General features: G+C 37.8%; 5 protein-coding genes across 9 annotated transcripts; 2 read left to right on the top strand and 3 right to left on the bottom strand.

Moving 5' to 3' along the window:
- Positions 1-77: 77 nt before the first annotated feature.
- On the bottom strand, positions 78-18,416 carry LOC149941372 (lysosomal alpha-glucosidase-like). Of its 2 annotated transcripts, XM_090179999.1 has the most exons (23): positions 18,277-18,416; positions 18,105-18,216; positions 17,926-18,040; positions 17,286-17,369; positions 17,141-17,213; positions 4,972-5,281; positions 4,250-4,548; positions 4,045-4,190; positions 3,806-3,971; positions 3,653-3,749; positions 3,156-3,394; positions 2,735-3,094; positions 2,464-2,675; positions 2,309-2,398; positions 2,200-2,246; positions 1,980-2,131; positions 1,765-1,913; positions 1,617-1,701; positions 1,375-1,556; positions 793-878; positions 667-716; positions 454-600; positions 78-370 (listed from the first exon to the last, which is right to left on the bottom strand). In XM_090179999.1, the coding sequence occupies exons 5-23, from the start codon at positions 17,147-17,149 to the stop codon at positions 308-310; spliced, it is 2,889 nt and encodes a 962-aa protein (XP_090036125.1). In that variant the 5' UTR covers positions 17,150-17,213; positions 17,286-17,369; positions 17,926-18,040; positions 18,105-18,216; positions 18,277-18,416; the 3' UTR covers positions 78-307. The 2 variants fall into 2 exon arrangements, with proteins under 2 accessions (XP_090036125.1, XP_090036126.1); XM_090180000.1 differs by lacking the exons at positions 17,141-17,213; positions 17,286-17,369; positions 17,926-18,040; positions 18,105-18,216; positions 18,277-18,416 and having other exon boundaries at positions 4,250-4,900; positions 4,972-5,061.
- LOC149941374 (progestin and adipoQ receptor family member 3-like) lies at positions 10,446-14,437 on the bottom strand. Its single transcript, XM_090180005.1, has one exon. It carries the CDS (start codon positions 13,775-13,777, stop codon positions 12,722-12,724), a length of 1,056 nt encoding a protein of 351 aa, XP_090036131.1. The 5' UTR covers positions 13,778-14,437; the 3' UTR covers positions 10,446-12,721.
- RYBP (ring and YY1 binding protein) lies at positions 14,498-17,005 on the top strand. Of its 2 annotated transcripts, none has more exons than XM_090180008.1 (4): positions 14,498-14,907; positions 15,382-15,504; positions 15,574-15,723; positions 15,791-17,005. In XM_090180008.1, exons 1-4 carry the CDS (start codon positions 14,882-14,884, stop codon positions 16,044-16,046), a joined length of 555 nt encoding a protein of 184 aa, XP_090036134.1. In that variant the 5' UTR covers positions 14,498-14,881; the 3' UTR covers positions 16,047-17,005. The 2 variants fall into 2 exon arrangements, with proteins under 2 accessions (XP_090036134.1, XP_090036133.1); XM_090180007.1 differs by having other exon boundaries at positions 14,500-14,907; positions 15,379-15,504.
- A 3,127-nt stretch (positions 18,417-21,543) lies between the features above and the next one.
- Positions 21,544-23,058, top strand: LOC149941371 (uncharacterized). Its single transcript, XM_090180006.1, has 5 exons — positions 21,544-21,972; positions 22,042-22,093; positions 22,163-22,322; positions 22,390-22,695; positions 22,765-23,058. Exons 1-5 carry the CDS (start codon positions 21,665-21,667, stop codon positions 22,872-22,874), a joined length of 936 nt encoding a protein of 311 aa, XP_090036132.1. The 5' UTR covers positions 21,544-21,664; the 3' UTR covers positions 22,875-23,058.
- On the bottom strand, positions 22,993-25,084 carry yip2 (yippee interacting protein 2). Of its 3 annotated transcripts, none has more exons than XM_090180004.1 (10): positions 25,067-25,084; positions 24,887-24,952; positions 24,657-24,823; positions 24,409-24,580; positions 24,267-24,343; positions 23,922-24,203; positions 23,813-23,854; positions 23,648-23,750; positions 23,335-23,587; positions 22,993-23,263 (listed from the first exon to the last, which is right to left on the bottom strand). In XM_090180004.1, exons 2-10 carry the CDS (start codon positions 24,903-24,905, stop codon positions 23,182-23,184), a joined length of 1,197 nt encoding a protein of 398 aa, XP_090036130.1. In that variant the 5' UTR covers positions 24,906-24,952; positions 25,067-25,084; the 3' UTR covers positions 22,993-23,181. The 3 variants fall into 3 exon arrangements, with proteins under 3 accessions (XP_090036130.1, XP_090036128.1, XP_090036127.1); XM_090180002.1 differs by having other exon boundaries at positions 25,059-25,077; XM_090180001.1 differs by lacking the exon at positions 25,067-25,084 and having other exon boundaries at positions 24,887-25,043.
- Positions 25,085-25,712: the final 628 nt, after the last annotated feature.

Below are 25,712 nucleotides of genomic sequence, written 5' to 3'. Positions count from 1 at the left end.
ATAATTTTCCAAATATCTAGTTGAAATTAAGGTCTGAACCACAAAAAGGTAAAGAATGGTGATGAAAGAAAATATAATAATTTCAACAACTCTTTATTTACATTACAATCAAAACGACGAATTTCGTCGTGTTTATACATTTAATTCGAATTAAACAACAATAATTTACTTCCAATAGGCACAGACGTCGAAAACTAAGAGGGGAGAGGGAATTAAATACTATCGCAAAGGGCTAAAAGACGTCTCGACAAATAAAAAATAGAGAGGTTTTAAATTTCAACTCCTGTTATGAGGATGAAACAGTTTATTATTTCCAAAGTACTTGGAGCTGATCCAATAAAGATGCCTGGAAGCCAGAGATCTTCAGGAGCTGAAATATTTCGGTACAAAAAATTCCACGAATTAAAGGGTGCTAAGACAAGGAAAAGAAATGGCTTCGAAATCGAAACGCACCTGGCTCTTAGCGTCGTAACTGGCCTTCGCGGTTTGGCCGTTAACAGTGACCGTTTGGGCGACTTTAGCGACTCCGTAAATGTCCAAGCGATCCAAGGTCATTGTACAGTTATACCCGAACACTTTCGGCGTTCCGGATACGGCGTTCTGTTAATTATACAAAAGTGTACTTAATCGAGCTTCTTATGGAAAAAGGCTGATTTAAGTAATTACATTTTTGGCTTGAAATTCCACAAAATTGTATTGTTTGTTTTCGTAGGTGTCTGTAACGAGAGCGAGACGAAAGGTATTTTAAACGATGATGCAAATAAAATATTGTTTGAAATAATCGAGTGTTACCGGCGGTTTCGCCGTCATCCCAAAACAAGTCACCAGTGGCTTGGCCATTCTTCAACGCTACAATCAGTTCGAAGTGGTTTTTGCGGCTGAAAAACCCCAATCAGCGTTACTAAATAGAAAATCTTCTTGGAATTCTTAAAGGAAGTACAAAGTGTTTTTGAAAATTGGGGTTAGTATTTGGGGACAGTGATTTAATTTCAAATCCCGATTTCAAAAACAGCCCAAACCGTACTCTGGTATAGCATGATCGTAGTTTCCATCAAGAATCTTTTTTGAATGAATGATCTGCCACTGGTCTCGGAGGAACGCCCGCGAGAATGGCGCCCCTTCCGAATGTTGCACGAGATGGTAGGAATAAAGGCTTCTACAGACTTTTCACTCTACAAGTCATTAAACAGCGCTTATAGCGGCCTAACTTGAAATTCGTCGTTCAAAATTAATTTAATAACACCCAAGCGATTTTAATGCCATACAATGCGTAAGAGGGTGGTGGCAAGCCCTTCATGACACGCGAGCCAACAGCTTCCTACACCATCGAATTACCTACTTTATACTCCCTTTAAACTTCAATAGGCAATTTACCTATCTGTCGTGGTCAAAGCGGCTTTCTGAGCAGGAATGATGTAGCCTCCCCTGACTAGTACGTTAATTTCGTCCAAAGCGGCCGTAAACGTAACTTGACTACCGACCCCTTTAATTAACGCACCCGTCTTGTAATCATACCACACATCGTTGGGAATGTAGGCAGTGGCTTGGGTTGATTTCTGGCAATAACGAACTGTTAAGAATTATTTCTGGAGGAGAAAAGAGAATAGCTATCAAACCTCCTCCAGAACGGGCACGATCATCAGCGAAGGACCCCATAAGAACACGTTGTCCACGGAGTAGGTGTTTTTGTCACTGGGATATCTGAATAGGGAACGGTCAATTAATTTTGATTCTGGTCGCCGCGCAAGTACGAGTCGCTCTTACTCGAAGAAGAGAGGCCGGAATAGAGTGTCACCGTAAGCGTGGCTCTTGTGGAAAAGTGTGTACAGAAAAGGTAAAAGGCGGTATCTGATTTCGAGGGCGTTTTTGGTGGCGGTTAAAACGGTGCCTCCCATAGACGCCGGATCTTGATCCTGGTAACGAGTAATTAAAGGACGATTAAGTACTTCGTTCGAGGAACGAAACGAGACAGATCTTACTATGGTATCATTGGTGTTATGGTTACGAGAGAATGGGTAGAAGGCCCCGAGGGACTGCCAACGACTGCATAATTCCATAGTGGTATTGTCCGTAAAGCCGCAAATGTCGGTTCCCATCATTGAAAAGCCAAACATGGCAAAGTTGAGAGTAGCTAATAATAAAAACCGCGTAAAGATTGATTACCACGCCAATCGAACTAAATTGAACGAGGCTACTCACAAGGAATACTCCATTTCAAATGCTCCCAGGTAGAGTGAGTGTCTCCGCTACAAAATAAATGACGTTAGACGGATCGTTAAAGCCCGTAAATGCTAATTGAAACGCGTACCTCCAATGTCCGGTATAGTAGCCTTGACCCATGTACGTTGATCGAGAGATGATGAAAGGCCTCTTATTCGGCATGATTTGATTCAAGGCACTGAAAAACAAATGGACTCTTTACTCTGAAAAACTCTCACGAGGTCATTCCTTCGTTACGCTTACTAGTTTGTAGCGATTCCGTTAGTGAAACCATGGATATTGTGAACGTTGTAGTGGAAAGTGGAGTAATGACGAGACGACATGCAAATTGTTTTGACGTACAAGTATTCGGTATCGCCCATTCCTTGGGGTTTGTAGGGAGGAGATTCCAGTTCATTGTCCTTGGGACAGGACCAAAGAGATCCATCTACTAAATTGGAGGGTTCGTTCATGTCCTGCAACGAATTTTCGTGAATACCACGTTGATACGGGAAAGCGTAAAGGACTTTCTTACGATCCAAGCACCGTCGAATTTCATTTCGTTATATAATCTGGCGTAGAGTTCGGCGAAGTACTCGTTGGCTCTGGGGTGTAAATAATCCGGAAACGCGGTATCTACGTCGTTCCAAACATGTCCGAGCAGGACATCGCCAGTCGTGTTTTTGATGAAGACGTCCATGTCGACGCCATCGTCGAAAGGCGGGTACGTGCCCCTCTTCTCGGCCCCACTGACTCCCACGTCCATGATCATGACGTAATGCATGTTCGCCTGGTGCAACTCCTCGATGAAAGCGGGCAGGCCGGCAAATCTATCCTTATCATAGGTGAAATCGTTGTAGTGGTCCATGTAGTCAATGTCGTTCCATTGTACATCCTGAGTAGTATAGTATTAAACAGTCATCCTTCGTTTAAAAAAAGTCTGTAGGGATATTTACAAAGGGGATTTTGGCGTCTCTGTTTTTTTGCCAGATTTCCTTTGTTCTGTTCAAACTATTGTAGCCCCAGCGACACAAGTGAAAGCCCAAACTCCAGTACGGAGGCATGATCGGGCGACCAATTAAGTCTTGGTACTGCCTCACCACCTCGGACGGCGATGAAGCCAGCAAGACGTAAAAGTCAAAGACACCTCCAATGGGACGGAAGGTGATTCCGGGACTTGGTTGGGTCACAATTTCTAGGAAGTCGGGAAAACGGGATGGAAATAGCCATAAGTACGAGATAATGTTTTGTACGATTTTTAAATCAAAGGCATAGTCCATTATTATCCTATGTTTATGAATTTCTACTCGAGGACAAAACGATAAATAGTGACAGATTACGAAATAAGGGGCGTTTTCGCATTATCTATAGAGATATGAACACAATGAATCTCAGCGTTGAACGAATTCCAAGTAAATTATAGTCTCGTGACACGTCTGGTCTTTCAACATACCGAGTAAGTTGCTGTTTTGAAGGAAAAGTCCGTGGCTTTGATTGTCGTCTTCCATTTGCAAATAAAACGGATGAGTTCCGTAAAGGTTAAGGTTCTCCTAAAAATCAACAAAGGCTTTACTTTTTCAATTTCTTTACCCTCTTCAAAACTAACCCCTGGACTTCTATCCCTGGCAAAGAGAACGTATCGTTTCCAATCATATCCCCTTCGTAAACGGTCCTGACTCTCACCGAGCCCGTAGAATCCTGGCGTAGGGACTTTGATGTTGAGTTGTAGCAGTTGGTTGGCGTAAATCATAGTAGCTAGATTGGCTTCGACACTATATATTATAATTCAAAGCAGCTTATTGAAATAATATGTTAAAAAAGAGCAAACCGATGAGAGGTTCTTACATCTTGAGGCCGTTGTTTTTCCTGGTAATGGTCAATTTCCCTTGGTCAAGGGTCACGTCATAATTTCGATCGACGCTCCTTCCTTTAGCTACTGATCTAATAACGGGAACTGGAACTTCGTACCGAATAGCGTTTGCGTCCGTAATCTGGTGAATGTGATAATTACAAAGGGAACGAACGGAACCTTTTAAAATAAAATAAATACCCTAAATCTGAGACGGTTCGCGTCCAAGAACGTGACATCCAAACGAATTTCTTGGATATCTTTGGGGAAACCGGAAGGTAATTTTCGTCTAAGAGTGGCTGTTATTCCATTCTTATTCTCAGAGGATTTGGCAATTTCGTAGCCAGAATAATCGGGTGGATAAAAGCAGGAAGGAAGAGCCAAAGGCGCCGGGCCGTTGATAAAAGTGGAACCATCGGCGCTTTTCCAACAACAGCCTCTTCTAAGGCACGATTCCTCGTTGGCATTTGGTTCGGGATGACAGTCGAAACGATCTTTGTCTAAGGAGAATAACATTTAGACAAACGTTACTAAGCTATAACAGACCTTTCAATAAAACACTCCTACTTAACCAAATATTTTCAGTTGGTCGGTTATCAGCTTAGACTGTCCAGCCCAGTGGCTTAACTATGCCAAGAATTGTCCGTAACATTTCCCGTTTTGCATTTAACCCCAATTTGTTTGGCTACTCTACTCCAGCCACAGTGGTTCAAAATACAATCCATAATCAATTCAACTAAGTAAGAAATTTACTTTATAAACGCCACGACGTCGAACGGCGACATAAAAATCGCCATTAGGCTAATTTTTTTTGCGTCGATGTTCCCCAAGTGTAAGCCCGAGTGGCAATAACTATATAAAGAGTAGTTAGCACGTCCTGACGAATTTTTGAATAAGTTTTATTCAGGCGTTTATATACGTGCCTTCAATTCTAGGACAGGACGGATTGGCGATCATCTTTTCCACTTGATTAATTCCGACGCTCTTGACTTCGATGTTTCCGTCGACCCGGACTTTGATGGTGTCGGCGTTGGGACTGGGGAAGAGAACCAAGTTGACGTTCTCCTTGGACTTCCATGTCGAGAAGGCGAAGAAGACGGTGGAAATCAATACAAAGATAAAGGCAAAGACGAAAATGACCAGAACTATTCGGCCGAGGCGGCTCCTGGGAGCTGAAGAACCTCCGAAATCCATGCTATCACTGTGATGAGAAGGCTTCCAGAATGCGGGCATCTACGAGGAACGGCGACAAATTAAAGGTTGACGGGCTCCAAAAAAGAGGGCGTATTTTATACCCTTATCGGAATTTTTGTAGCCTGTACGCAGATTTGTAAGAAAATAAGCTAATCGATGTTTTTTTTCCATTCAACTTAAATTGATATCGAAATATTTGCGCGATAACAACGCGCGCATCAGTTTACTCCCCTCGAAAAAATAGTAGCTTACTTAAGTCAAATCGAATCAGTGATGGCGAAATTACCACAAACATTTCCTATGTTCCCGTAAATTTATAACACAACTGAACCTGCGAAAACTTACCACCTACGACACTGCCAGATTTTTCAAGTACACGTTTTATCACAATCACGTGGTACGCGCGTGCAATGTTACGTTAAAATGCAATGTTTATTCGGCGAACTGTGGAAAGCAGTGTGATAACACCAGGAAAGCACTCGCGGGTACCAAGAATACGCGAAAGTTCGTCTGATTCAGATTTTTTGTGAAACTCTTTCACACGAACGATCGTTTAAGTTTTGTTTTTAAAAAGCGGACAAACTTTCGCTACAAAGAAGGCGTTATTGTCCCATATTCTAAGGTACTGAATTCCAAACATATAATGGACAAACTACATCCAAGATGGACTTGTCATCGTGATCCGTTCATCTCTGCCGAATTCGAAGCTACGCTACCTAGCGGCGTCAAAATGAGTTAAAACCTAGGGTGCAACGTCATTGCAAGGCAGTCACGTCCCCCATTGCCGTGTTTTAAATTTTTTTTTAATGTCAACAGATGGCGACGCTAAAAGTTCGGAATCGCTCAACGTAATAAAAAATACCTGATTACGAGTCCTTCTTGGGGTAATTTATCGTTGAGCGTAGCAAACTGTCTTCGACATCTCGCGGCAAATATATACAATTTTAATCCACGCCTACTTCCATCCTTTACAGAAATACCAAAATGTAGTGGAACATTAGAAGTAAAAGGAAGTACCGACCAACAGTGGTGAAAACTCGGCTAAAATAAGCGAGCGATTTTAAGGTTTAATGTTTTCCCTGATTTTTGTTTTCTTCTTCGTGTCTTTTAATGTTCTAGCGTACGAAACATTAACCAAGAATTTAGCTCCGTTTGGAAACATTTCATAGTACAAGCCTTTACCCCCAAAAACAATTTTGGGTTTGAACAGCGTGTATTTAAACAATAATGCCCTAAAAAGCTATTATTATTAAAGGGGCTATTGTTGAGATATACCCCGCTTATTCCTCTACTTCGTCCCAAAACTAAAAAAAACAGTCTTGCACGCGATTGTGGGAACGATCTTGACCGATTTCCATTCAACAAAAGTAATGGGAGATTCGGATAACAATGATGTAATATTTATTCAGTAGTCATTCTATTAAATTGCGTAAAATTAAAAATATGGTAATTTTTACGCGAGCGAAGGAGGCTGGTTATTGACACGCTGAGTAGGTGCTGTCGAAAAACGGAAAACACCACGCTTAAGTGAGCAAATACCCGTATTCATTCGCTTAAAATGTTTTCCAACGCGACAGAACCCATACCAGCAGCGGCGAGATTGAAACGGAACGTAAGGCGCCCTTGGAAAGCCGCCGTGTTTACGCGGAATAAAAAACAAGTTTGATCTACTTTGGAGGATTCGAGTTTTTGTTATTACTTGAATACAAACTTTTACAATAGAGAGTCTGCTAAAAATATCGCTCTAAAAATAAATTCGCGGACGAAAACGATGATTTACTGAACGGAGGGGGTTAGTTTAAAATTCTTAAGACGATAACAGAAAAAATATCAAGGTTAAATAATAAAAAGTAACTATCGAAAAGATAAGAATCTTCGTCTTTTTGGAGGTTATTACTTTTTCTGGCTGGTTTACGTGGGTTTATGAAACCAAAATACGTCAATAGGAATTTTAATAGTACCTTCACTCTCTACTATCAGATCATTTTACGTTAAAAACGTGCATTGTATGAAAGAATTTGTTACCTTCAAGAATGTTTACGTTTCGCGATCAACCTACGTACGTCATATAAGCCGGAGAAACCCCCGAACGATTTAATTTAACGACAGATACACCGACGAAATTGATATTAAATTAATTAATTGGAGGCGCTTGATATTTTCGTTCCCTAGTATTTTCCAAACTTTTAAATGGTATTTTACCTAAAGTGTTTCCGTTCATTTGAAAATGTTTCTTACTTTTGAAGCGATTATCTCTAAAACCCGTTTTTACCATTTTGATAATAATAAAACGGGAAAATTTCCCTCGAGTACATGTTTATTTTTCTTCATTATCTAGTATCAGAAGTATATATAATACGAGAGAAGTATCCATCTAGGTTGTAGAAATGAAACGTGTCCTTTCTCAGACTCGAGGCAGTTTACAAAGGACATACTACTCCCATCACCAAACCGCGGAAACACTCCAAAATTTACCGCCCGTATTACACCGCGTACTGATATTTATTTATGTCTTCAGGGTTCGTACAAAGTTTTCGGATTTCAAATCCCTGATCTTTTTTGTAATACTCCTGCCAATTTTTATCATTTCATGTTTTCATAGGTAAAAGTACAAAGTGAAACAATATTATTTTAAATATCACAAACTGAATTATATTTGATAAGAGCATACTGAGAGCGTCTCTCTTCTCAGTATCTGCCAGCAGTGGCGTAACTAGGAACTCGCCCCCCCCCCCCGCGAAAAACGACTCGGGGGGCCTTTTAAATAGCACAGATTTTAATCATAAACGTTTGGGGGCCGCTGCGGGGGCGCTATTTACGCCACTGTCAGGGAGAATGAATATGTCGAGACTATCGGGACGAGCTAGAAATAACAATTTTTTTAAACTTTTTCCAACCAAATGTATTAAAATATTTCATTATCAAAAATTCCACTAAAACTATCAATTTAACCTAAATTTCCCTTTATCCCATATAGCCGATCTACAATGAGGGGTTTATCCCACTGCTTTAATAACGAATTTACTCCACACTATAATTTTTGTATTATGAAGCCTGCGAAGGTAACTGTTTCAAGCAAATAACATTAGCGGCATACGTTTTTCCGAGAGCAATATATAATATACTTCTGGTGCTACGCGATTTTATCCGATTAAATCGCATTTATACGATAAAATCGCTTTATCTGATAAAATCAACCAATATTTATATTGATTGAGTGTGTTATTGGACGCGGATAATCAATAGAAGGTGGGCGAGCTCGTGGAATTTCAAACCTTTCCAGGTTTTTGGGTCAAAAATCACGCCATCATTTTATATACGCAGACGTTCTAAATATTTACAATCATCAGCAGCCATCGTCGCATCGAGGTCTAGAGTTGTTGAGTATGAAAATTGAAAAGGTTTACCGTTTAGGCTTAGCAAATACGAAAGAAAAATATAAACGAAGAAGCGTCCCAAACGTTGTAGCCCTTCTCAATCTAAATCTGCCCCAGGAAACTTACATTCTTTGCCCCAAGAGGATAGAAAGAGAAAACACGATTAAATTTTCCCAGATGACCGATTCGAAACTTTCAGATACCAAGACGTAAAACGTGAAAAATTAAAAAAAAGGTCAAAAGGTTACTCGTTCCAGCGGAGGTTGGCGTTGAGTTTGCAAGTTCTCTCCCCACTGGTTTAAGGGGTTTTCCCTTTCCATAAAAACTTGTAGAGGTTAACGGTAATAGTTCGTGTAGGGAGCTGTTGGCTCGCGCGACGTGAAGGGCTTGCCGCCGCCACCCTCCTACGCATTGTAACCCGGCCACCTGAATTAAAGGCTTTAAAAGTCACTCGATGACTTAGGCCTAAGGTGGTGCCTTGGGTATTAGCCTAGCTGATAATTATTAATTATTATACAATTCTTGGGAGATAAGTATTAATCTCCCTATACTGCTAATGTTATTCGCTTGAAACAAGGGGAGAGTTTCGTTTGGCCAACTTCTCATTGGGCCGACCACAAAATGCACGTTACGGCGACTGTCCATTTGGCCGACTGCTCATTTGGCCGACTGCTCATTTGGCCGATTGCTCATTTGGCGGTTGGACGATACTAGGTGCGTTTGGCTAGGTACTGTCCTCTAGGTCGCGTTTTTGGAGGCCCAGCATGGTTATAAAGAACGGGGCTGAAAAGTCGACCAAAGGAGCTGTCGCCCAAATGGGTATTCGGACATATGAGCAGTCGGCCTAATTAAAAGTTGGCCAAATGAAGAGGCGGCAAAGTGAGGAGTCGGCGAAATGCACCCCCCCCCCCCCAAACAAGTACGTGGCCAAATACATTATATTGCGAGTTTCTAAAACCATAAAATCGAGATAATATGGTTTCTAAGTTCGTACATATTCGGATATTCCTATGATTAGTAAATTTTACATTTTAGATCCTCGGGTGGAGTAACACACGCGGTAAATTTGAGCCGTGATGCCGTGTGCACATCCGTGGTTTGGAGGGAAATTCGCGTCCATTGGAGCCTGCGAAGGTGTGCGTTCCCTTCTAATGGCATAGACGCGAACCTTTATCATACGTGATATCATAAACTTCTGGTTTCATTAGTTTAATAGAAAATACACCACTTTGAAAACTTACACACAGTGTTGTACACGACAAAGCTACGTCTAGCGCTGGCTTCGCCTGTCTATTAAGATTCCGAAGCGGACGGACAAGTGTGGCTGACGTCAAAATGACGTTCTGAAAAGTATCACTTTCGTTATCATTCGGGGGGGGGTCATACGTATACTTTACCCCCCCCCCCGTTCTTTCGGCTGTGAAAAGAAGTGATTGAAATTTACTTTCGTTTTCCTTGATATTTAGTGTCCGGCATTTTCCTCCTTCCCAAAATAGTCGATCATCGTGGCTGATCTTTTTTCCCTGTTAGCCCTCCAGCCATTGTTCACTTCCTGGACGCCAAACCTAAAACTTAACGCTAGCCCATTTTACCGTGGCTAAACTGTCATTTTATAATACTATAAACGCTTTCCCGGGCTTAATTACAATACGCCATCATATCTTATACGTAAGGCCAGTGTCATCCTTTTTTTCCACACTGCTCAATTATTTAATCTCGATAATTTGTCTTTTGGATGCTGTACCAATTAAAAAAAATGTAGGTTACCTAGTAAACAATGAAATTCAACACCAAACACCTTTAGCGTTAAAAACACAACTATACAATTTCTTATTAAAAATCTTTTATTATAAACGTTTTGTATAACTATTTACAGAGAAATTCCAAAAACAAAAAACAATACGCGTTTATTCAAGCTAAACCGTATGTTTTTTAAACGAACAGTTATTATATTAATAATATTTTGAAAAAGACAGGAAATAAGGAGGAAAACTGAATGCACATTTTTTTCGTCAAAATATTGCGCAACTCGAGACTCAAAAACTAGTTTGAAACTGTCCGTCTCTCCCAGAATATTTGTATCCATATCGACTGCCTTGAGACTTTCGGTAGTTCCGTCACAGCGAGACGGTGGAAACTAAATTACCCTTTCCACGTGATTGACGAAATCATATTAAGAATTCGACACGCTATGACGAAACAAAAACTAATTTTATTAATTTAACAATCTTACGTATTTACTTTATAGTCTCGGTAAAAATAAAACTTGTACGGTTCATTTTCTCCCCCTAGCTCGCGACCAAGTAATACAAAAAAAATAACTGTTCCGAATATCCGGTATCCAAAAAAAGACATCCGTTTATTAAATGCAAAAAAAACTAAAACAAGTTCGAAAACTCAATTTGAAACATCATCATTATTATTTAAAATAGGGTGCTTCTAAGTACCGCGAGTAGGGAACATTGACCTAAAATGGCCGAAGATACAACCTGTTACGCTAAGCGACCCTAGCAAATCAAGAAAGAGAAAAATAATAAAAAAGTTTCCGCTTCTGTTCCGAGATAGACGAGTTCGGAAATACAACAAGTGAAAACTTCTCCGTTTCGAGATTATATTTTTAGAGCTAGAACGACAGTTTTTGTTTTGGACGCGGGAAACTTTAAATGTACGGAACGGTTTATTTGGAACAATAAAATTCCGCTATTTTCTATAATTCAATGATAATTTTTATTGATAGAGGAAAAGGCAAATTTATAAAACATTTTTGTCATTTTTAACAGTCAAACGCGCGTTTATTTACATGAATTATCGTATTCGACTTAATACTTTTGAAAATTTAGATAGTCGCGAATTTAAATACTTATTTACATAGGTAATATTTAAAAAAAAGCGTTAAAATAATGAGCTAGAATATTGAGTATATTATTCAGTTTGAAATCGAAGTGTTGGTTTTTAAAAATTTAAATTTTAACAAGATGTAATATATTATATTTGTTGATTGGGAACGAGGGAGAAACCCTTTGAGGGGGCATAACGAACGCCACCCGAAGGCCTCTTCTCACGCTTCCTATTTTTTCCGTTCAATGATATCGAGTGGCAATTGCGAAATAAATTCTCCGGATGTCTAATTGTTTCCGAGATATGGAAATGTCCCGCGGCGGAGGAAGAGAGGCGTGAGCTCAATTCGACTGAGTAAATTGGGGACAGTAGATTCTATTTCCGACACACCTTCGCTTCGCAAAAAAAATGAAAGAAAAAACGTACTCGTACGGGCGATTCGCATTTTTTCATTTTAAATTAATCCTAAGCGTTAAAAAGCTGACGGTGCCCCTACGCGACTAAACACCCTTAAAAACAAGTGGTTCAAATGGCCATCGGATCTCATTCTTTTTGCGTTAAAAAAAAATCACTCTTAAAAAAGGGCTTATCAATGACAAGGCCTTCAAGATAAAGCTGTTTTTTTCCGAGTGGTTGATAATATTGCTTTCAAAGGTTACGTTAGAATTTGGAAGATTTTTCGATATTATGGAAAATTACGATGGAAGCGAATAATAATTTTTGTAACAAATGTCTTCCGAGGCGTCAAAGCTTATTTGAAGGGAGAGAGAATAGCCCAATTCCGATTGGCTGGATTCCAATCGAGTAATGTTAACTATTTTTAGAAGTATAATACTAGTACCAGCCAGCAGCACAGCACGTCCTGAACGACGTGTCTTATCACTGGAACGCCGAGTATCACACTTAACAACTATAACCCACGATATAACGCAACATAACCAAAAACCTCTAAGGGGGGGGGGGGGGGCAACGGACAAATAACTTATAATTCATTTAAAAAACCAACGATCCGTCCGGAAGCTATTCTTACGATAATAATGATACACTCTTCTTTCTGCACGCCTTAATTACAATAGAACATGATTACGCGAAACAATGATTTCGTAACAATATGGATATTTACACTCGAAAAGACTTGAACGACAAGGGTGGTCTTTTAACGACAACAACAAACGGCAGTCGGAGGGTTGAAAAAATTGTCCTTCTAGTCCTTAAGTAGATTCGAAATGAAATTTTTTATTAAGTCCTAAAACGAGACGCGAAGTTAAGGTAACCTTTGGGCCACCGAAACTAAGGAATCTTGGACGCACGGATGTAATTGTCGGTAAACGGCGTACTGAATGCCGGTTTCGTGCCACCAATACAGGGCGACGACGATGAAGACGTGCCACCACTGATGGCTCGATCCCACGTAGTCCACGCGTCCCGGGCAGCACCTTTCCGGAAAGCGGGTGGCGTAGAAGAAGAAAGCCACGGCGATCAGACAGTACATACCGGCGACTCGGGGCAGTAGGGCTTGGATCAGAGGGTGGCCGAAGCCGCCCTCTAAGTAGGTCCAGTGGGCGGTGGGCACGAAACCGAAGAGGGCCCAGACCAGGAAGAGGATGATGCGGTTGCGGTCGCCCTTGAAAGACCTATCCTCCGACTTGATGTGGGTGACCAGGACGACGATGGACAGGCAACCGATTAGGATTTCGTAGAAGGACTTCCAGAGCGGGAAGCAGGCGAAGGCGTAGTGGATTCCGGAGATGAAAATGGCGGCGAAGCTGAGGATAATGCCGGCCACGTCCCACTTCAGACAGTCGTAGTAGGTGTTCTCGCAGCGGGCGCCGAACACGTGAAAGCCGACCGACAGCAGCATGGTGACCTGGTAGGCCACTACCAAACTGAGCATGACGACCTTTTCACCCAACGAGGGCTGGAAAGCGGGAATTGTGACGAAGATGTCGTAGATCATTAACCCCAGGAAGAAGAGGAACCCGACCAAGTGGGTCCAAATGTTCATGGTCTCGTTGGACCACCAGAAAACGCTTTGCAAGCATTCCCAGGTGTTTAAGAACACGCGGTATCCGGAACGAATGAAACGATTGTTTTTTAGGTAAGAGGGAGCTTGGTCGTAAGACAACAGGTTCCGTTTCTTACCGTCGTCTTCGTCCGGCCGAGGAGACTGGGCTTTGAATCCGCCGCCGCAGCATTTGCCGTTCTCTGACAAGATCGAAGAGGAATGAGAGTCGACGGCTTCACGCAAAACCCTTTTCACTTCCGTGGGCATTTGGGCGATCGTCGTGGAAGAGCTAGAGCCGCCGTACACGCACGTCATGTTGTTAGTTCTTCAAATTGCGACTGGACGCGATACTTTCCGATTCCGACAACTCCTTCTTTCACTTGGAGGAAAAAATGCAGAAACCCTTCTCGTTCCGAGCGGGAAATCTTTCAGGTTAAAGAAAACCGGAGTATAAAAGAGAGAACAGAAACAAAATGGTCCAGCCAAAACTGAAACGCGCACGAACAACAAAAGCCGCTTTTCTAACGACGCACCGTCGCCCCAGCTACCGACAATCCGAATGAATGCTCCCTTTGGAACGAAAATACCTCTTATAGGGGGATTTAATAGCCACGGCGATCGAAATTCGGCTTCGGCCTTTACTATAACTACGTCAAAGAATCGCTACTCTCCAGCGAGGCTACGGGTCTCCCCCGCCTCTACCCCCTTTCGATGGATTTGGAACGGGTTTTTGTGAAGGTTTCGCCATCTGCAGGAATTACCCTAGTACAGCCAAATAAAATCACATCTTGCGATAAGAAATTAATTGCACTAAAAAGACCTTGTGACTTTCAATTTCTATCCTCAAAAATCCTCCAAATTATATCTAGGTATATAATTTTACTTTATTGTTCCCATTTGGCGAATTTGTTCGGGTTTGGCCTATGGCAAAAATAATAATAAATATATATTAAAGAATAATTATACCCGAGTAATGTTTTACATCTAAAACAAAATTATGGTTTATTATTATTTAAGAGGAGATTGTGACCCCGATTATCTCTTCTGATTTTAATTACAAAGATGAACTTAGGTGGTACCATGGTGGTACGATTTTGAGCGAAAAATTTGGGAGGTTATTTTAGGCGCATTTCTCGTAAAAGTATATAGGCATACTTCGAAAGGTTTAATTTCTTTGATCGAGTTAAGGAGAGCGTCGACATAAATTATGAATAGCAGTCTCGCACACAGCTGTTTTTTGTTTACAAAAACTAGATGGCACGAGAAACAGAAAAGGCCCAGTGACGTCAAAAATTAGCGTTCGCCATTTTGAGTTCACGAGAGGTGAGAGAACAGGAAGACGAGGAATTCAGAGGCAATTTTCTATCAACTCGAGTATAGAGGGGTAACGCGTTTCAATCAGTGGTTTGCTCATGAGCTATGGATTCCAAGAAGAGTCCAAACAGGTAGGCTTCGTTTTTGAATCAATTAAGAACGATCCTTTCTCCATCCCTTTTGTTGGCCTTATAAATCAGAGCCCAGAAATGAAATTTATTCAGATCAGGGACTATCTCTTCCATCGTTTCCTTTCTTAAAATATTTAGGCTTATTGTAGTCTAGTTCGCTGACCGAGGTTAGTGTGCACTGCATCGATCTCTATGAGGGACGGGAGAGAGCGACGGAGGGCTGAGAATGCGAACATGAGGCCCTAAAAATTATTTGCAAGCCTCTTTTATATTCATTAGGAAATAATTTTACACGTCTTATTGATAAAATTCCCAAAAACCAAGACAAAAAATATCTATTTAATAAATAGACAAAGTGATACCTACACTTAGTTAGGAGTCGGCGTGTCAATGAATATATTGGCCCATATTTTCGGCTTACACATTTTAAAGCAAAATGAAGAATTTCCCATAAAGAACCCTTTGTTACAGAAGAAATAAAAGGCACAATAAAGCTATAGAAGAAAACTATTGGGATTGTAGCGTTTGTACCTACCGCAACTCTGCGGAAGCCTTCAAGTGCTTAATGTGTGATGTTAGGAAAGGAACTTCCACTAGGTATGTACTAAATTAATTTTTTAAACATCGAAATGTCTTGATTTAACTAAGTAGATATTTCTGCTCAAGGAAACCGCGCATAAATCCCCAGCTGGTGGCGCAACAAGTTGCCCAGCAATATACCCAACCACAACCTAAACCTAAAGTGTCATCTAAATTAGAAAAAGGAGACAAAAAGGGTACAACTTCTGCAGATGGCAAACCTGCTAAGAAGATAAGGTTGGTGTATTTTATGTTTTTGCTTAATTGTTAATAATGTAAACTAACAATTTTTATCTTTATAAAGGCCGAGACTAAAGAATATAGACAGAAGTAGTGCACAACAAAAAGCTGTGACAGTGAACAATGTAACAGTGATTATCACAGAATTTCAACCAAAAAGACGGACACTTTCGGAAACATCGACAAATGGCCAAAATAGCAGTAGTAGTAGTAGTAGTGGTAGTGGGACTGATAGTGGTAGTCAATCGGACACAGCCAGCCATGGAGACTCGCGACACTCTGAATCGCGAAACGGAGATGTTTCAGCCGAAAGGAGATGAGAATAAATATTATATAGCTTTTTATCAACCAATTAAACCTTCATCTCTCTTGTAAATAAGAGACCAAATACGGGTTAGGAGGATGAGACATTCTACTCAAGTTATATACAATTTACAAAAAAAAAAGAAATTGTTGTACTGTGGGGACAACATTGTGCGTGACAGAAGGAAATTGTTTTAAGAAAGGAAAGTGATTAAGTGAATGATTATAACATTAATTGGAGCTTCCCAAATGATAACGATATCCTGACCTCCTCTTTAAAAGACGCAACAGCGATTTAAATAACACCTCAAAACAAGTGATTTGTAAAAATTAAAAAAAATAGTGCAAAAGTTTAAAAACGACAAATTTGACCTGCCATTTTCTGTAATGCATTTAGTGGACAAAGTAGTAATTTTTTTTGTGGCGCAATAAGTCTAATATTTATATATTTAAAGACATTTTTTTTTTCGCACACTATAATGATAGGAGTCCTTGTGCGTGATAATTGTTTTTATAAGAAATGTTCCTGTTTATTTTTTTCCCCTTTTTAAATCACCTTTTTTTCGCTAAAACTTGGCTTGTCATACACTCACATATCTGTCACGTATTGTAAAATTTTTCACTTTCATCTTAATTTCTATCATTTTAGAAGCCTAAATGTAACTAGTGTTTAATTTTTTTTGACCAAATCATGTGCAAAATAGATGCCTAAAAATAAGCTTGTGATATCACACTGTTAATTATATTTCTGAAACTATTTTAACTGAACTAGAAACTAAGATAAAAAATTAACTCTACCTTTCAAGACATAATTTTAACCCCTAGCGCCTTAAGATTGTCAAAATGTAGCGTTAACTTTTTAACTATGGCAAATCTTAGTTTTCTTTTGATATAGGTAATGTCATTTCCGCTTTTAGCAAGATTAGCCATCTTTGAATCATTATCTTCAAATAAATTTTCATCAGTAATTTTTTAATTATTTTTCTTAATTCACATTTCTTATAAAAACAAATTTAAATATCTTATTATTTCAGTATTTATAGATTGTACACAAATGGAAAGGCATATGAACATTTAGGCAAACAGACATAATTAAATTTAGCTCACTTACATACCACATCTTTGTTTTTAGTTGAAATTTATATTTATGATTGAAAACCCTCAGGTTTGAATGGTTTTATTTCCTAATAAAATTAAAGATCAATTAGTGTATTTCTAATACAGTTGGTATTATTTCCCTAATCATTCGACTCTACCTTTAATATTTGAGGTGGAAATTCTTTGGCATGTTTTTGGGCGCATCTCATACAAAATCGTTTTGAATAGAAAATACTACAGTCCTACATTGAAATTTGATATGTTATATTGCAATACATAATATAATGCCTTTTAATTAAGTCTTTAAGGAACCAGAGTATTCGATATCTTAACTAGCTGCATGTATTTAAATGAAAGATTTGAAAGTATCTAACTTAAAAATGTTTTAGCAACGTCTGGGATACGTCAAAATAAAAAGAATTCTACTTGACAGTGAAAGAACTCAAATCATTTTTAATTTGATTGTTTCTAAAGGTAAAATTTCTTGAGGATTCTTAATACCGTTCTGTGTTTTTTTGTGATAGGAATGGCGTTCACAAGTTCATCAAACTACTTTATCAAATAGACTATATACAACTGCAGGAACCAGGTTTTCTAACTCATTGATTAAGAAAAAAGCATTCATGTGGATAATTTAAAATTACAGGTCGACAGCTTCGCATTTCATGCATTGTCAATTTAAAATCCATCATTTTACCCAAAAGAAAGGTTTAAATATACTATTAACTAGGATCCATTAAAATGTGTACTAGAAACTAATACTAGATACAATGGCATAACATTTTCAAATCTGCATACCTGTGATTGGCAAACAATAAGATTACAGAGGGAGCAATGAGAACCTAGTATGATAAAAAGACCTTCACCATGAGGTTGGAAAGGGTCCTTCAACAAATAAGCTTCCTCCTTAAATCTTTTAAATAAAACTTAACTTTATCAACAGACTCTCTAGTCAAAAGTAATTTTAAGATACTTACTTCACAGATCTAAGGTAAGGTGGCGTTATTCCAAAATAATCAAAATTTTCGTTCAAACCACATAGGTAACACGTGAAAATACTCTTATTCTCCATTGCACAATAATTCGAGACTGGCGGATGAAAAAAAAAATGACTAACCAAGGCTTAAGAATTTTAACGCCGGGTCATACCGTCGTCCTACTCCTACCTACGTGCTAACCAATCGTCCATGAAAGTTATCTTTACCATTTAATCGAAGTTTGTGATGCGACACTTACAAAAAGTTTAATAGATTAAAATAGATTTTAAAGCTACATTTTAAAATTTGTTAAAATAAAATACCGGAGAAAACAAACATAGAACCAGAACAATCGGTACTGCGTAAACGCGTTTTATTATGGTGTGAAGGAAAAACCCCCCATCCAAGGGGAATCCCAAACACGAACAGCCCTTGTGGAAATCGAGATAACTAATTTTTTATTTGGGCGCGAAATTTGAACAAAATGACGCAACGAGGGGGTTATTTTTGCTTTGAGAAAACAATATTATTGATTTTATAGTAACCTCAACTTTTTATTAAAAAGTCTTGTAAAAAGCTAAAAAACTTGAGAAAATTTAAAAATACTAAAGAATAACAACAGTTTTAAAATTATCAATCAAGATTTAAAACTTTACTTCTTCAGAGTTCATAATGGAAAAAGATTAATTGAGCATTTATAATGTTTGAAAGATTTGGCAAATTTAATTGACAAATAAACGTAATGATGACTAATCAATCTTCTTTTTGAGGTGTTGAGCAAGTGGTAGGTTTCCAATTTGAAGTTGATATGTGCGTAATACTATCTTGAGTGAATGCTTCTGCCCGATTCTCCTCGTTGACAGAACATAAACGTTGATTACCAGCAACTTCCATGGCGGAATTATTCTCTAACATTGCACTATCAATAAAAACAGTTTTCCTTCTAGGCTTCGTACCTATATTTATGTTATCAGGCATAAAATAGGGCGAACAATTTGGGTTAAAGGATTCTAAAGCTTCTAAAACATCCTTCTTGCTATTGCTAATACCAAATACGCTAACATCCATTCCTGATATACAAGGATTGCTTCCAGTTTGATAGCCAGTATCTTGAGAGGATGAAATCTTTCGTTCTTCCAAGTTTGATTTATATCCAAAATTATCAAACTGCGATAATTTATCTTCCTCAAAATTAATTTCAATGTGAGGCACAAATGATTGATTAACAATTTTATCCATATTCTCTTGATTATCTTTCTCAATAAATGAATTGAAACATTCAGTGGCCATGGAAACAGTCATTTGACTAGAATTGGCTGAATGCATATTAACTGATTCATTTTCCAGATTTTCTTCTTTTAAAATTAAGGGTTCTTTCGCAGCATATTCTTCAATGCAAGTTGGACTCGACTTTAAAATTGACTTTAAATAAACTAAAAATAAACGAAATTAAAATATAAAACTCAAAATCTCAGACAAAATTAACCATCAAATTCAAATTTATTACCAATAGGTTCTCCAAATTTGGCACTGTCACTTTTTCTGTCACTGATTGAACACATGGATGACCCTGTCAGACGTAAAGAATTGATTATATATTAGTAATAAAAAATTTAGATGTAAATTTATTTAAAACTTACTAATAGGCGATATTAGGCTTTCATTCAATGGCGGAATTGAATTACAAGGTGATACGCTAAAGGCACGGATTGAAATGGGACTAGATGAAAACACCTGACCCTTTTTAAAAGAAAATATGAAAAAACTGAAATGTCTAAAACTTCCATTTAGCTTACTGAAGACAGAATTGGCTGTTCATTTCTATGCAAAGTCTGGTATTGTGAAGATGCCTTTCTGGGGGTTTTGTTACTTACTTCACTGGAACCACTAACCCTATATGGTTTAATATTGTATAATGTTATGTAATATATAATATTGCTTGTCAATTTAAATTTATTTACCTATTAGGACTAAATAACTTTCTCCTGAGCGAAGATGTGCTTAATAAGTCTTGCTCCTCCAGAGTAGCACATTCTACAGAGAGTTCTATATTTTGAACTCGTTGGTCTTCTTTGAATGTCATATATTTACCTAACATTGTTAAAAAAAATAAATAATTGGCGCCAAAAAGGAGTATTTTTGAAAAATTACTTAATATTTCTTCCAAGTTAACATCTAATGGAATTGCTAAAGTAGTTTGTGTCCATACTTCTTTTTTGGAAACAGGAATAGATAAGTGGGAATCAGTAGAACTGTTGGCGTCATTAAAATCTTAAAAAGAAAAATCATTTTAAAGTATCAAACTGGGTGTAGGGTGTTATTCATGTCATAGAAATACATTTAGTGCTTGGAATATGTGGGGAAAATGTAACGTGTTTAATAGACCCTCCCCAGGGTGATGGTGCAACACTATTTTGTAGAAAGTAGGATTCAATTGCTTTTTGGACTTCTTCTTCCTTATTTTCATCCAGCCTATGATACAAGATTCTTTTAAAACCAAGTTACATACTAACTATATTTAGCTTACTTATCAATTGTGTGACAAAGGGACGACTCATCAATTTCAGCAGGATTTAGTGCCGCAATTTGTTCAATATTCCAAGAGAAAAGTTTATTTTTCTATATAAAGAAAGGTCAAACATGGGTATTTGACTGAGCTTTTAAAGGATCACATTGTACCTCATCATCGCTTACTTGCGATGCAAACACTGAAGGAGAAAATGATGGCATTGAAAATGAGATAGGTTCAACAATGAAGGGATTATAAAGCACGCTAGTATTTTTCCTCTCTGGTGTAGCGGTTGGGAGTAAATTTTCATTTTTACTTAAATTGCTATTTAAGTTTTGTGAATTTTGTAAATTTCTTTTTGTCAAAAAAGAGTTTGAAGTATCGCTCTGTTCTCCCACTTGAAAGCTTTCACTCATTGAATTTAAATATTGACAAATGCGGAGTCTATCCATTTATGCACCTAAAACATGGGATGCTGGTAAGTTATAGTATACGATGAAAGTGCTCTAAGGGGCACTTTTTTCACTGAATGAATAAATCTGATGAAAATTTTGGCTTAGTGAAGATTAAAAGGGATTTATTTATTGAAATAAAACTACTCAAAAGCGGGCTTTTGGTAGAGCAAAAGGGATTAAATGATTATTAAGACACTCAGTAACTGCCACTCAAAATACTCTTTTATCTATTAATTTCATGGTTTAATTGAAGGAAAAGCAACGTACCTTCAGATCAAAAAATCTCGTATTAAAATATATATTTGGAATAAATTTCAACAATGCGATAAGCTAAAAATTAGCATAAACATTTATATTTTACATTTACCGCCCGGCCGATTAAAATTTTCGTCGTTGAACTGAAAACAATCAAAATTATCAAATCAGATCCGAGCAATGAGAAATGAGAAGGCCTTCAGCCAGCGAACGTCGCGGAAAAATCCGTCCAATCAGACTTATTTGCGGCAATTTCAAAGAATATTAGCGGACGACATTTCGCTTCGGTGGTTTCTCTACTATTCCTGTTTTCGAATATTTGAAGCAAAGTAAATTTTAATATGGCTAAAATTTTAACTGAATCTAAATTTTACGCGTCAAGTAAGACATCTTATTTAGAAGTTAATATAATTGAAGTTACTGAAGAGGAAGAAAATACATTAAATGTTAAAATTGAAAAGTATATTAATAGTATCAATCCAGACCCTAATTACTTCAAACCCAAACCGCATTATGAAACTAGGGCAGTAGTTAAGATTAAAAACCAAGCTATTAAGCCAACAAGATCCTTAATTCAGTTAATTACCAATGGCATAATGAACAGTCCAGATTGCATACTCAAAACTCGTCATGTTTACCAAATTTTGAGGTTAATAGATAGTGAAATACAATTGTATAAATTAATTAAAATTATAGATTAACAAAACTTACTATTTAGGCGAAAATATCCATATTTTCAGAATCTTACAACATCTGTAATAACTTGGGAAGTAAGAATACCTCAATACACTTGTGAAAACGTATTGCATAACAAGATTTAACTAAGCTTTGTTTAACAGAGTTCGGTTAGACACGCGTTGTCTATGAAGAATTTCATGAAACTAAAGATCGTAACTCCAACTAAGACGCAAGTGCGTTTTTACTGGGGAATCAACATTTACTTTAAGCCCAATATAGATCTATTATCTATTAAAGAATGCGAAGATAATGAAATTCAAGGTATTCCTCTTGACAAACTTTGCCTACTATTTGAACATAGTTTAAGAGTGGATGTCATTTTTTTCAGATAAAGTTCCCAAACCCAAGTTTACAAACATAACACCATCTTCAAAGAACCATCTGGTCTCCACACATACTCGAAAAACCAGCCCAAAAGAACAAGGATCTCAATTTGTGTATGCCAACACACCTAAGAAAACACTAAAGGATAAAGCTGAAGCTAAAAGAACCTTTGGCATGGATTTGACCAATTCTCAAATTAAGGCTAAGAAAATTGAAATTTCTCCAGAACGTGAAAATAATTCAGATCCTCTCTTATCATCCACTGCTGTTAAAAGAAAATGCTGTAGGAAATTGTCTCTCTCTGATGATGGTAAAATTAAAATTGATACCCAATATGTCTAAAATTCTAAAATATTTTTCTATACTACACGCATTAAAGAGGATGATCAAGTTGCGGATGACCATTCTTACGAACAAAACCTTGTCTACACTTGCCTACCATTCAATGATAGTGGAATTGAACCACTGGAGGGCATGGAATTTTTTTAAATTAATTTTTTTTAAACCTATTTTTAAGTTCCAGCCTCCCAGTATTAATAGAAACATGCATTTTATGATCCCAATAGTAGCTTTCAAGTGTCATTTTTACAGAGTAAAGCAAAATTTACTCGACTTTCATACTTTTTTTTATTATGTATAAACATTTCATTAATAAAGTTTGTAATGTTTCTTAGTTTAATTGCATAAAATGGATCATGATCTTAGTATTTGATCCCCATAAATATATTTAAATTCCTTAAATAGGATTGCTTCAAGTATAAAAAATAAGTCTCTCTTACAAAAAAGTTACTTTTTACTAAACTCTCTCAAGCATAACTGCTATACCCTGTCCACCTCCAATGCAGGCTGAACCAATGGCATATTTCCCTTTCCTTCGTCTGTTTAAATAAAAAATTGTGATTAGAAGACAGAGGTCATTTCACGTGTAACTTTCAATATAGAAACTTACTGGAGTTCATAGGCCAAGTTGCAAACAATACGGGCTCCACTCATTCCAATAGGATGTCCTATAGCTATAGCACCTCCATTGACGTTTGTTTTGGTGGGATCAAGTTGTAGCTCTTTCTGGACAGATAAAAATTGAGAAGCAAATGCTTCATTGACTTCAATAACATCGACGTCTTGAAGTTTCACCCCAGTTCTTTCGCACAATTGCCTTATAGCTGGAGCTGGTCCAATACCCATAATACTTGGTTCACAACCTGAAAAGCGAAAGATTTTATGAATTCAAGAAATGGTAATTATAATTGATTGAAACTTACCAATATAGCTGTATCCGACTATACGCGCAATTGGTTTCAGACTATTTTTGCTAACAGCTTCTTCACTTGCCAATAGGATTGCAGCTGCTCCATCAGAAATACCCTTAGAAGATTCGTAAAAATTAGAATCTCGTAAGGAAAATTAATCAAATGGTAATATCTTACAGATGCATTTCCAGCTGTTACAGTGCCACCCTTCTTAAACACCTAAAATTAAAAAAAAATCTTGTAAAATTATATAATTAATCATTTAACATATTCTCACAAAGCTTACAGAGGGTAACTTGCTTAAAGTTTCAATTGTTGAGGCAGGTTTTGGATGTTCATCAGTGTCTACAACAACGTCCTTTCCTTTGACTTTGATTGTGATTGGAGTGATTTCGTCTTTGAATTTTCCACTTTCTTGAGCCTTTTTCCATCCCATTTGAGATTTAAGAGCAAATTGATCACATTCCTCTCGACTGATGGAGTATTTATCTGCTAAATTTTCAGCTGTGATTCCCATCGGCATTTTGCAATAACTATCACTCAAAGATACCCATAAAGCATCTTCCAACTAATAAAATGATATGTATAATTTAATCATTTTCTCCTCCTATTACATATTTGGCTATCTTACTGGAGGTGGAGTCCCCAATTTAGTACCAAATCTAGCATCTCTTAAAATGTATGGTGTCTGACTCATATTTTCCGCCCCTGAAAATAATACTTTTTGACTTAAACACACATTATCTCACAAATTACAATGCGAAATACAATACCTCCAGTTAAAACTATTTCTGATTCTCGTAAACATATTTCTTGAGATCCTGAAACAACTGCTTGGAATCCACTACCGCATAATCGATTCACGGTAAGGCAAGGAGTTTTTATATTGACCCCAGATTTTAGACCAACATGCCTGGCTAAGAATATTCCATCTGGTTGAGAACACTGCGGTTATATAATTTTTTTTAATAAATACGCAAAATATCATTGGCAAATATTGATCCATTGCGTTATAATTAACCTGTATAACACTTCCATAAATAACAGAATCTATTTGTTCGGCGGTTAAATTAGATTGCTCAAGGGCAGCCTTCGAAGCTACTACAGCCAAATCTGTAGCGCTTATTTTGCTAAGTTTTCCACCAAATCCACCAACAGCGGTTCGTTTAGCACCAACAACGAAAACACCTACAATAATAAAAAATAAAATGATAAAAATTAATTTTATGGTGATATGTCCTTTAACATTACCTCTAAGTAAAGCAGCCATTCTAACTCTACTTTAATACAAAAATACTTTATCTTCCTTAAGTATTCCTGTAAAACGTCAAAGAATAATTTTCATCAAGTACAATGGGTGATGAATAAAAAGTTTCCAAATCGTTTCGTTTTATCTTATCATTTAGCCAGCCTTTAGACACACCTACTCACATGCACTAACATTACTTCCAAGGACTCATCTGTGCCTATCTTTTTCGCCCTCATTTTCTCCCCCTTTCCGCTCTTCGAGCCGTCGGAATTTCGGTAGGGCTTGAATTTTGCGCGAGCATCAATGGCATTTTACCGATAGAGGCGCCACCATTTTCATGATTTGCCAAAACTACCATATCTCGCTACAGATTGAATCCATAGAAATCTCATAGGCGAGATTTCTATGATTGAATCTGATCGACTAATAAATTATATTTTCTTATTTATTTGCGTTGGGTTCATTGAAAATCTGGTGTTTACCTTGAACAATTTTAACAGTGTTCAGTTGGCCGATTCTCTGGATGATATATGGTTAACCTGTTCCTCTCTCTGGTCAATGAAGCTTGGAATATCAGCATTCCCTTGGTCCCCAATACTGTCACTAAGAAGTCGGGATTGCGCATGGAACTGTGGTGGTCTAGGGAAACGGAGGCTCTTATCTGGGCCAAACGTGTCACTTTTCGAACGTTTCGGGCATACCCCGTCCCTGCAGTCTCGTCATGACTTTGCTAAACACCGTAACAAACTAATATCTCACATCCGCTCCACAAAATTTAAATATGAAGCCTCCCTTGTGAGTGAAATCCATAATAATCCGAAAGCTCAC

This window comes from Leiobunum rupestre, chromosome 6, assembly GCF_980474605.1.
Source record: "Leiobunum rupestre chromosome 6, qqLeiRupe1.1.hap1, whole genome shotgun sequence".
Classification (NCBI taxonomy): domain Eukaryota; kingdom Metazoa; phylum Arthropoda; class Arachnida; order Opiliones; family Sclerosomatidae; genus Leiobunum; species Leiobunum rupestre.
Note: the sequence above shows the minus strand (reverse complement) of the source record. Positions and strands in the feature narration are given on the sequence as shown.

Coding starts and splice junctions, on each gene's coding strand:
- RYBP (XM_090180007.1), top strand. CDS start 14,882: ATGGATTCCAAGAAGAGTCCAAACAG. Junction 14,908..15,378: donor TCCAAGAAGAGTCCAAACAG/GTAGGCTTCGTT, acceptor CCTTTGTTACAG/AAGAAATAAAAGGCACAATA. Junction 15,724..15,790: donor AAACCTGCTAAGAAGATAAG/GTTGGTGTATTT, acceptor ATCTTTATAAAG/GCCGAGACTAAAGAATATAG.
- LOC149941372 (XM_090179999.1), bottom strand. Junction 3,395..3,652: donor TCAAAACAGCAACTTACTCG/GTATGTTGAAAG, acceptor CCGACTTCCTAG/AAATTGTGACCCAACCAAGT. Junction 1,914..1,979: donor ATAACACCAATGATACCATA/GTAAGATCTGTC, acceptor ACTCGTTACCAG/GATCAAGATCCGGCGTCTAT.
- yip2 (XM_090180004.1), bottom strand. Junction 23,855..23,921: donor CTTTAAGCAAGTTACCCTCT/GTAAGCTTTGTG, acceptor TTTTAATTTTAG/GTGTTTAAGAAGGGTGGCAC. Junction 23,264..23,334: donor AACTTGGCCTATGAACTCCA/GTAAGTTTCTAT, acceptor TTATTTAAACAG/ACGAAGGAAAGGGAAATATG.
- LOC149941371 (XM_090180006.1), top strand. CDS start 21,665: ATGGCTAAAATTTTAACTGAATCTAAATTTTACGCGTCAAGTAAGACA. Junction 21,973..22,041: donor CATGTTTACCAAATTTTGAG/GTTAATAGATAG, acceptor CTTACTATTTAG/GCGAAAATATCCATATTTTC. Junction 22,696..22,764: donor ATTGTCTCTCTCTGATGATG/GTAAAATTAAAA, acceptor CACGCATTAAAG/AGGATGATCAAGTTGCGGAT.
- LOC149941374 (XM_090180005.1), bottom strand. CDS start 13,777: ATGACGTGCGTGTACGGCGGCTCTAGCTCTTCCACGACGATCGCCCAA.